This window comes from Neolamprologus brichardi, chromosome 4 (assembly GCF_056152115.1).
Source record: "Neolamprologus brichardi isolate AB-2024 chromosome 4, ASM5615211v1, whole genome shotgun sequence".
NCBI classification, from domain to species: Eukaryota; Metazoa; Chordata; class Actinopteri; order Cichliformes; family Cichlidae; genus Neolamprologus; species Neolamprologus brichardi.
Genome location: NC_142107.1, coordinates 21,336,542 through 21,348,110, shown reverse-complemented (window position 1 = coordinate 21,348,110; position 11,569 = coordinate 21,336,542). Strand labels below are relative to the sequence as shown.

Genomic DNA, 11,569 nt, shown 5'->3' with positions numbered 1-11,569 from the left:
AATTTTCTTGTCACATTGCAGTTAAAGGTCTTTAGAGAGGGTTTAAAAAAAATCCATTTATCACTACATCATTCAGATAATGCAGTAAACAGCCAGGAAAACGTCAGCCTCACAACGTTTTTGTTTTGGTTTTATAACAAATGACGTTCTATAAATCAAGCTCGGAATGACACATTAATGAACTGCTCTATTAAAAAGCCCTTTAAGATATAAACAGATATACAGCTGTGATGTTGGGTGGATGTAAGTGCTACTCAGGTAGATTCCTGGCTCAGAGTGAGAGCACGCCCTTTAGAGATATGTGTTGTAAAACGTTTCTTTTGAAAACAGCAGCGATTGTTAAAATTTAAAGAAAGTGAAAGCTTTTTTTTGTTGCTATTTTATGGTTATAATGCAGGTGAGGTATTTTCTATAGAAATATGCCTGAATTTGCATTTTTGTCTAGAATAAATCTGAACATCAGATAACGCCAGTTGTACACTCATCAGTCACTTTATTAGGTAGTACTGGGTTGGATCCCGGCTTGACTTCAGGATTACCTGAACTCTATGTGGCATAGATTCAACAAGATGCTGGAAACATTCATCAGAGATTTCGGTCTGTGTTGACAGCATCGCACACTTGCTGCAGATTTGTTGGCTGCACATCCATGATGCAAAACTCTTCTTCTACCACATGTCAAATGGGCTCTATTGGAAGAGATGTGGAGGCTGTGGAGGCCATCTGAGTACAGTGAGCTTATCATGTTTCGGTGGCCAGTTTCAGATGATGATTTGAATACACTGAGTACACTGTGGTCAAAAGGGATGGACATGGTCAGTAATAATACTCAGACTGTGCTGTTTAAATGGCATTCAGTTGGTACTTAGTGGACTAAAGCTTGCCAAGAAAACATTAGAGCCCAACCTCCAGCCTGAACCAGTGATGCAAGGTAGGATATATCCATTCTTTCACAGTGTTGCCTCCAAATTCTGATCCTGCAAATGTTTTTCTGGTCCTCTGATGTCCAGTTTTGGTGACCCTGTTTACTATTCTGAGCTGACAGAGTGGCACCGTGTGGTCTTCTGCTCCTATAGGTCATCTGTTTGACGTGTTGGGCGTTCAGAAATGCCTCTCTGCATACCTTCTTTGAGTGGTTTTTTGATTTACTGTTGTCTTCCTATCAGCTCAAAGCAGTCTTGCAATTGTTCTCTGACCTCTGACTCCCACTCCCTCAAAAATCTTCTCTCTTGGAAAATCCAAGTAGATCAGCAGTTTCTGAAATACTCAAACTAGTAGAGTCACCCTTCTTCCCCATTCTGATACTCCCCATTTCAATTCCATTCACTTTTATTCATATAGCACCAAACCACAACAACAGTTGCCTAAATGCTGTAAGATAAAGACCCTGCAATGTGACAGAAAACCTCAACAATCAGACGACACCTAAGAGGAAGTACTTTGGCGACAATGGGAAGGAAAAACTTCCATTTAACAGGAGAAATCCTCCAGGAGAACCAAGCTCAGGGAGGGGAGGGAGACAAAAGACATGCTGTGGAAGAAAACCAGCGAGGAATAATAACCCATAATTAAATGCATGGTGTGTGAATATATATTGAGTGAATAGGGGTGAGAGAACGCTTTTAATTCAGCTAGTTGTCTTGACCATGTCCACATAACTGAATGCATGGAGTTGCTAGCATGTGATCGACTAATTAGATATATGTGTTATCAGTGTTGGGAAGGTTACTTTTAAAATGTATTCCATTACAGAATACAGAATACATGCCCCAAAATGTATTCTGTAACGTATTCCGTTACATTACTCAATGAGAGTAACGTATTCTGAATACTTTGGATTACTTAATATATTATCATGCTGTTTACAACTACATGAATGTACTATTGCTGTGATTTATTACTGTTACTGAAGGTCCGCGGCTCCGAACCGTAGTAAAGGGACCTCTGACTAATACGGTGGGTTCTGTGTCGGGCTCGTAGCTGAAAACTAGCTTTACTTTGTTGTCTGGGTCAAGTTTGCTAGCTAGAGACAGAGAGAGGCATTGAAAGGCTGCTCCAACGGAAAGTATTGTTTTTGGAGGAAAACACGAACACGGTGTACAGTCGAGTCTTAATAGCTTACTTACAACTGGGCTTAAGCGTGTATGGCAGTCCATTCTCCCTGCAGCACGGACTACACTGCCCATGATGCTACATTCTTTAGAGCTATACCTGTAGCATTCTGCCTATTAGCTTAGCACAACAACAACAAAAAGGCCTCTCTCACCCAGGAAACACGCAGAGCGTCACCCTGTAACCATGGCAACCGTAACGCTGCCACCTGGAACAACAGAACGTAGCTGTCAAACAAAACCCAAACAGTCCTGACCCGCGACAATATGAAACAGGGAAGTACCGCCGTGTAATCCATTTATTTCAACAAAGTAACTGTATTCTAAATACCACCTTTTTAAACGGTAACTGTAACGGAATACAGTTACTCATATTTTGTATTTTAAATACGTAACGGCGGTACATGTATTCCGTTACTCCCCAACACTGTGTGTTATTGAGCAGTATACCTAACAAAGTATCCATTGGGTGTACACCAGAAAATGCTGTTGACAGTCAGAAAAAGTTCATTTGCTCACATTTTAAGGGCTAAAAGTTTTCAATCAGACTTTGAAGAATATTTGAAAAAAAAAAAAAAAACTTAAAAAACTTTATCGACCAGCAAACCGGTGAAAAGTTTGGTGCAATTAAAGTGGAGAGTACAAGCAAAAAACTGAGGGAACGTACTTTAAATGTAGCCCAGCTTTAAATTCTTCAGGTTTTACTGCATTTGTTGGTAAAAAAAAAAAAAAAAAAAATCATTTTGAAACCTCCCAGTTAAGTCCAGCTGGTTTAAATTATTTTGCTAGTTTGTTTGGCAAATTTTCTACTACTACTACTTATTAGTACTTGGGTGTTTGCAAAGTATGCAAAAGATATATCTAATAAAATGTACAATCATTTACAAAGTGAAGTGAAACAAACTAAATATGTCTTTTCCTTGTACTCTGAAAGAAGAAGCAAAACAGCTTCTTAAATCTTAAAATTTTTTACCTGTAGTGTCACATCTATAGAAGTCACTGAATAAAAGAAAATCAGGAAAACTTTGCGATGATCAGCAGATCCACCTGGATCGCTTTATTTATTTTTTTCTTTTACATCACCATTTTCATCATCATCGTCATTATTTTTCTTTATTTTCCAGATGATTGTTTTTTTCAATTTGTATTACTATCACTTTAATCATGGAAATCTGTTAAATCATTGCACAATTTGTTCTCAAAATGTACACATACAGTAGCGTATTTGAATGACCATTTTCAATGTTTCATATTTACTTTTAAAACTAGTTCAAATGAAGTCAAGAAGGAACGGAACATGTACATACATTTATCCAATACATACCTAAAGAAAATAAATAGTTATTGTAAAAAATAAAAAATACAACTGAAAAAAATACACACATTTTACAAATTGATCCCCAGGCTCCCACCCCCTGTAGGTTTATCATACAGATATATATTTTTTAACGACACCTCATATCATCTTCACTACCAAAAAAATGTTTTTAGGTCATTGTCATTTGTTTGACATGCATCGTAAACACAGAGGCTAAAGGTTTTGTTTCCTGGGCTTCCTCGGGCTCGCCCCGACCTCATCCGGCCTCTCTCTGATCTCACCCCCACGCCCCCAGAAAGCGCTCTAAATTTCGGTTATGGCTTCTGTGTGCAATAAAATGACCGGCTTCTGTCCATCCTTCTTTTTCTTCTTCTTCTTTTCTCCCTCTGAGTTGCTGTTTTGTCTCTCTGTTGCCTCTGCCATCATCAGGATTACCCAAGACCCTGAGCTGATGATTACAAGTCACAAACCTCGTAATGACACCGTGGACGCTGACTGAGGATTTCGCGTTGGAGTCTGGCTTTATATTCTAAACTTAGGTACCACTTTCTAGATAGACATAGTTTCGAAATGGCTTAGAGGTTTTAATAAATGGCATTATTTCCATGTAAAACATTAATATTTATAACAATGTACAGGACACTAATGAGATACTGAATTATTAAGTGAAAAGTGAAGTTTTTGGTGCAAGTTCCTGAAAAATTGATTTTTCCGGTGCATATTCGCCTCTAGAATAACCCTCCTTTCCTTTTTAATTCAGTCTCACAGTCACTAGAAAGATTATATTTGGTTAGAGGAACCGTTCACCTAAAAATCAAGCTTTCCACCGTCCAGAATGTTTGGGTGTGAGTTGCTCAGTTTTGGAGATATTGCCTGTCGATATGTGCGGCTTCTCTTGAATATAGCTGAAATTGATAGCACTCGATCTTTGTTGAGTTTTATGTAGAAACTATTTCATTTGCCCACCAATCAGAGGTGTAGCTGTCGAACGTTACAGCTCTGTTGAGATGAGACGCTAATGTTTGTTAGAGCTATATTCTGACACGCTGTCACTAGCAGAGGCTCTACTGTAGGTCCAGGTATAAAATGATTCTACACCAGTCTCTATAAGCAGATGTAAGTAAGTAGAGTAAGTATTTTTGCTACAAGAAGCTTTCTGGTTTCCATTTGCATTCAGTTACATTGTTAATCACATTTGCGCAGGTTTGCCTGCATGCAGATAAACAGTCTTGGCCCAGATATCTGTAGGCTACATAAAAACTTGCTGTTGCCCCAAAATATTAAGTTAGCAGACCGACCGGTAAGCGCCCAGATTGCATTTGCTCCTTTCTTTTGTTCCACACTTATAGATTATATTAAAAATAAGTAAATCTCATACCGAAGCAGAGATTGTATCACTTCTTTTCCAAACTTTAAAAAGGCTCCTACCAAAACCACAACGCTGTTGTGGGACTGTTTCCACAGACTGAGCGGAACCCCACTGAAAGTAAAAAACAAATATCACTGGAGTGTCCTTTTAACATCAATAAAGCCAAAACTTATAAAAACCTATTAACATCTTTTTTAGAAAGTGGTACCAGCGGTAACTTAATTGACTTCCTGCCATTGACATCATGAGATCATGAACACAATGCTTCTCTGGCCTTGCTACACACTGTCCCATGCAACTCTGTGCCTTTGATCTCTATAATGGACTCCCTTCAAAAGAGATTACTCAGCTTATCGGCTTTCAAGGCCCCAATAGACGAGCCGTGAGGAGGGTCCCTCTGATGTGGTCGGAGCTAAATGGTGGTCTGAATTCAGACGGATTTTACTACACCACCGCAACCAACCCCTGACAGGACCATAGAAGCCAACAAAGAGCCACAATGGCTGACACTGGACACCAGCCAGCCCTTTAGTACAAAGGAGAACACCGGTGTAGTTTATGACACGTTTATGTCCACCAAGCCATTTCCCCTCCAAGTCGTCACTCAGTTTTAACACCCTCTCGGTCCTCTCCAGACTTTACGGTGAGGTTACTTTCTGTCCCGGCCCTCGTTATAAAACACCTGTTGTTGAGCAGAAGTTGTAAGGCGACACATTTACTTGTTTTCAAACTGTAAGACAATAAATGGCAGCAAGTGTTATTTTTTTTTCTGTAGGTAGGAAAATGAGCCCTGATATTGCCAACTCTGCTAACTTTACGTGGACAGGAATGAAGAAAGGAGAGACCTACGCAGCGCAACGGCACCGACTCTAACCGACACCGGTGTTGTCCTTTTCGCACCCTTCGCACCGAGAGAGGAAGAGCTGAGAAGGTAGTGAGAGACAGAGGGAGAAAACAGCGCATCCGTTTCAACCTTCGCAGTCTGGTCGTAAAATACATTCATACATTCTTGATTTCCCCCTTATTTCCTTTCTTCTGTTATTGCAGAATGGTCAGACTGAAAGATTTATTTAAAGTTAAATGGTTATATTCATTGCTTCTTTCTCCGTGGATGAGCGAGAGGGTCCTCTAGTCACAATCCTGTCAGCGCCCTGAGGGGAGAGAAACAACATTACTGCCACGTCACTGCTTCTGTGGCCTCAACTCAACTCAGCTCAAAGCCTCACCAACCAAACCAAACCAAGCACTTTAAAAATCCCAAACTGCAACAAACAAATACATAAAACAAAGACTTCAAAAAAAAGGGAGAGTTTGGACACATGTGCAAGCTATCTCTGAAGCGTAGAGGAAATGTTTGTGTCATGAAACCCTCACACGAATGAAACCAGACTGTTTAATTAATAAGTCGGAGGGTTCTCACCTCAGCCACTCAACAGGAGTACGTCCTCACTGAGGCAGATTCACCCCGGGCACCAGAGCTGGCTGTGTTGGAAACCGAGACACAGAGGGGGTTTTTATTATAACTGCAAAGTCTTTTAAACAGCACTGACCTTCCAGAGGCATTCCTATTAAGAGCAGGAATGAGGGGAAATAGTCTTCCTCTGTACTTTGAAGCGTCTGCTCCTTGTTATTGCCAGTTCCTCCACTGAAGGCAACACAAAATTCCACTGGCAAATTAATAGCAGAGTAGCATGAAAACAACCAACTGCCGCCTGTGCATTAGCAGCATCTTATATAACAGCCGGCGCGTTCTGGCTGCAGAAAAATCTTTCAGCTCGAGGCTCATTTCCAAGAATTACAAATGTAAACACACGGCTCATTTATTAAGAGGTCTACGGTACCATTTCACCTGGGCCGACCTTGCACTGTTACCCCACTACAACCAAAGTTTTGCCCCAGTTTTTCAAACGCTCTTCATGAGGTCCTCACTCGGCTCTTCCCTCACACTGACCTTTTAAGGCAGAGACCCTCCCTTCATGTTTCTTCCTGTTAAAAGGAAGTTTTAAGAAGGGTCTCCAGACCTCAAGGACGACTTATTAGGTTTAAATGTAAGGATATGACCTTGCTATGTGTGGTTCCCTGAGATTACAAATACAAGAATCTGGTGCTTTATAATAACCATCATTAATAAAAGTAAATTGAGCTTTGGTTTAACATCGTTAGTAATGATGGATAATTAATAATGCTTACTAATTGGGTTTACGGTAAACCTTTAACTGATGTTTATAATACTTATTTTAAACTGTGGTTTGTTTCACTCACTGCTTTGTTTTGACTTTTATCTTCATATTTACCAGCTGTTTGGTGAGGTTTTTGAAAAGAAAATAGCATTTTGAGTAAAACATAAGGAGTCTGGAGTGAGATCGGTCTCCCTGTCGTCTTCCTGTAAACCTCCAAATAGAAATCACCTTGTGCGAATCTCTGAGATTCCAGGAGCTTTGACTAAACTGCAGTAATTGGCTGCCAGGAAATGAGAACATTAAGTGTTTCGTCCTCTAAATGGTGACGCGACTCGAGGGCTCAAAAGAGCTGAACGAATCCGAAGGTGAGAGCAAATGTTTCAGAGGTCACGGGGTCATACTCACCTTCACTCTGAACCTTTCTCAGGGTAACGGAGGGTGTAGAGATGGCTGAGGCACGGAAGTTAGCAGGCAGGGTCTCGGCAGAGTCAGAGGTCACGCCCCGCAGGTCTTTCTCCCTAAACATCTTCCTCCAGGAGGGAGAGCGGGTGAATGTCTTAGTCCCGTCCTGTCAGCGAGACACATGTCGCGAGCCTTATGATGGATCCTCGTGCAAACAACCTTTGTATTCTTCGTGGGTATTTTGTTTTCTTTTTTTAAAGACGTATTAGCATGCTCACCTCATCGGGCCGTCTCTCAGTTCCCATGGAGATGAGGGAGTTGTACTCTTGCTCCAGGAGCTGTCTGGCCTGCAAGATAGAGGTGATGGAGAGCTCGGAGATTAGCTTGGACTCTGCAGATGATGCGTTTTCAGATCAGGGCTGCTCTGCTGTGCTGGCATACATTAATTCTTTGAACATGATACCTGTTTTATAACAATACTGTGGATTCTCATTTGATTTTCAGTGCAACAGGAACAACCTCTGCAAACATTTTTAGACATAACAGACATAATTCTATTTGAGACGGAGCAGCTGAGAAGATCTTTTTAAAGACAGTTATTATATTACTAATTTTCTTATATATGTTTAACTAAGTGTGCAACGGTGTACCTAATTACATACGCCCTTTTTGCATACATTTGTGCAATAGCACGAGGAATTTTGGATACAGCTACACCCAAAACCTTTGTTACAGGTACGATAGCATAACTGGGATTGCTTTGAATGTGTGTCATCATGGCAAAATGTGGCCCTACAGACTCGTACAATCGCAGTTTAGAGTACTTTGGCTTGTGTTTTGCGATGACACAACTCACACACATATATAAACATGCTGGCATTCAGGCTCATCTTCAGCAGTCGACACTACTTTTTCAATGGACACTCGGTCCACATGGGTCGTACCACACCCAACGTTGAGCTTTTCTTTCATTTTGATCTCAACTCCAACCTTGTAAATGTTTTGCGACTGTATCTTGGAGATGTGTGACATCATTGTGTTGACTACGTCTGTCCACTGACTTCCAGATAGAAAGATAAACACCAGTCAAAGCATTCAAAACTGCCTTTGCAGTAGTTCCCACTATTACAGCTGGGGAAAGGCATTTTTGCTCGGTTTTTAGGAATTTGTTGCCATATAAATATAAATTCATCCATTATCACAAACACTTCAGGGTCACAGCAGGTCTGGAGCCTACACTGGGTGTCATAGGGTGAGAGGTGGGGTACGCACTGGACAGGTCGCCTGTCCATCACAGAGATACGGTGAACCATTTCTAACAGTGGCCAACTTTTTGGCTAATTAGCCTAAATGACATGTCTTTAGACTGCAGGAAGAGCCTGAAACACCCGAAAGGAAAGCACACAGGCACAGAGCGAATATACAAATTGCACACAGTCCCAGCTGGACCCAGAATCTTCCTTCTGTGATGCAACAGTGTTAACAATTCTGCCACTGTGCTACCTGTTGTATAACTCAGATTAGGGTTAGGGTAAATACCACAGAACTGGCTAAAAATGGCAAATTATCAAAATCTAAAAAACTTTATATGGATCTTAAAGTGCAAAATATCTGATAAATTGTCTTTGGACGTAGGAACAGACTTTGATGCAAAGACATTTCTCTTGATGTGCATCGACAATGAATCCACTACCTGCGTGTTCTGATTGGGGATCTGCAGCAGCAGGGCCAGGTCAGTGTAGTCAAATGTGTCGTCTAAAGCCAGCAGAGCCCCGTGGACGCCGCTCTCCCGGAGGTTGTCGGCGTACTCCTTCAGACCGATGCACTGCACCCAGCACATCACACGCTCATTGGACCATACCATCACATCTAGGAAGAGAAAGGGAGGAGGTGAAAGGAAGGGAGGAGAGGCATTCATCTGCAAACAGAAAGCTGTCCGCACACTATTTTTAAATCTTTATTAAAACTGAAGTCACTTCCTTTAGTTTAATTTGGATACATCAACACATGCTCAGATTTATTAACCGTCTTCTGTAAGGGTCGGCGATCAGAGGAAATAATGAAACATTCGACTAACTGATTTATTTTCTGCACATGGACAACACAGGTCAGGCCTATCATCAGACAAACCCAGATTCGCTAATTTCCTCATCTGCATGATTCCTCTGGGGAGAAGCCAAGATGAACCGACTGTAAATGCACAACATGTGTTTTTCAAGGCGCAGCAGTGGGAGAGCGAGAGATTTGGGTTTGTTTAATGACCGAACGTGTTGACATTTATGTAATCATTATCCAGCCAAGCTAGAAGGCTGTGGCTTATAATCTCTTCTAGGTATGACGAGGGGAGGGTGGAAACAATGGGTGGTCTAAACACAGGAATTCCCAGGAACGTGAGAAATCAAAGAAAATAGCCATTAAGGGTTTTTTTGTTTCACTTTTTTTTTTACATGCCAGCGCTGATGCAAGAAAGTATTTTTATAGTTTACTTGTAAAGACTTTCCTTTATTACATCTGCTTACTTTAAAGAGATTTGACGAAAGTTAAAAGCAGTTCAGCAACTTTCCCTGCTAACATTCTAAAACCCCCAAACTTGTGAAGAATGGAAAGGTTTAGTCATTAAAATCTGTTTTCTAAATGTTATAGCTTCTCAAATACTGCATCATTTTACGGAGATTACATAATCTTATTATTCCTTTATGCAGATGATAAATTCTTATTACTATGGAAACCGTCCGCAGAGATGCTAGGCAGTTTGGTAAAAGGTTGCTGGCAGTGTAGACTGATGGCAGGTCAAAAACAAACATAATTTCACACTGAAACAAGGTGAAGCAGCCAAATCTGAGAAAATAATTCAGACAGAAGAAAGCTAGAACTTGAACTGATCAGCCACCTTTACAACACGGTGATATGACATTTAAAACAGATCAAATAGATAAAATAACAGATAAAATATCCAGTGCTTGTTGCTATTTCTCTGTTTTAGACAGTAAATTGGGTGGGGTTTTGCTCTTTGCTGGGTTAACAAATACTAGAATTTAAAAAACAACAACAATTAAAAACATCTACTGATCAGTATCAATATCTTTACCTCTGCCACTTCATTTTATGTTGTTGGTTTGTTCTTTATCAGAACAACTCAAAAGATTTTGCACAGATATGCATGACAGTTTTTTACCAGAGGTGTGGTTTGATCAAGATGGGAACCAAAGAATTCTTGAAAAGCTTCTTTACCCATGCAAGACATGGCACAATTGCATTTTGCATCATAACTTTACAAATACATCAAATTGAGCTTCATGTATGGTCTCGTTAGTCTCGATAAAATATCACAAACTTATCTGAATCCAGAGATTCGATTAGCGGATGCAGGTGATTTTCAGCCTTTGTAGAGCCATGCGGCTCATGTTTATTTAAAACTGTATAAGGAGCTAAGATTCAAGTTCGCACATAAACTCCGAATTACACTTTGATAATCCAGGTGGGAAGCGGCCTTTTCTGACACATAAGCCGAACAGGAGACGGTACCAGTCAGACTTGTTCTCTGCTCAGGGACAGCATGTAGGAGGCTGTGAAAAGATGTATTCATGGTATTCACATCAGCTTGTTACTGCTGTGATAAGATTGATGATCTATTGACGTTTTTTAGAAGTTGAAATGTGTACGATACCACCAGATTAGTGTGAGTTTCTATTCGAAGCTGTATTTAACCAAGACTGCTAGTTAGGGATGCAACGATACCAATTTTTTCAAACCGATACGATACCGATACTTGGATCTGAGTACTTGCCGATACGGAGTACAAAAAACGATACTTCTACCACACACACACACAAATGCAATGAATTGGAAGACAGGTTTTATTTTATTCTCTGCCGATAAAAAATAAAATCTTAATAAAAATGACCACAAAAAAATTTCAAGTGAAAAATAAGCACTTCTGTTAAATTATTGCAGAGTCTCCACATTGTAATTTTACAAAATATCACTGAACTATTGGCACTGTCTCGAGCTTTCAGAATAATAAATAAACACTTCTGTTTGGAATAAAATAAATACAAATTAGGTTTGCGAATAAAATAAACTTTTAAATTATTGCAGAGTGTCCATATTGTAAACAAACAAACAAAATAATTATTATTAAATAAATAATAAAATATAAAAAATTATAAAATAAATAATAAATAAAATA

At 40.0% G+C, this 11,569-nt stretch overlaps 1 protein-coding gene across 1 annotated transcript in view; it reads right to left on the bottom strand.

Annotated features, from left to right (window-relative positions):
• Positions 1–3,135: 3,135 nt before the first annotated feature.
• ppfia3 (PTPRF interacting protein alpha 3) overlaps positions 3,136–11,569 on the bottom strand; it is a 36,250-nt gene continuing 27,816 nt past the window's right edge. Inside the window, exons 27-31 of the mRNA XM_087840035.1 lie at positions 9,074–9,249; positions 7,659–7,727; positions 7,384–7,546; positions 6,219–6,280; positions 3,136–5,949 (exon numbers count right to left, since the gene is read on the bottom strand). Of these exons, the coding sequence (XP_087696161.1) occupies positions 6,228–6,280; positions 7,384–7,546; positions 7,659–7,727; positions 9,074–9,249 (461 nt within the window). The 3' untranslated portion in view covers positions 3,136–5,949; positions 6,219–6,227. The remainder of the gene's footprint in view (positions 5,950–6,218; positions 6,281–7,383; positions 7,547–7,658; positions 7,728–9,073; positions 9,250–11,569) is intronic.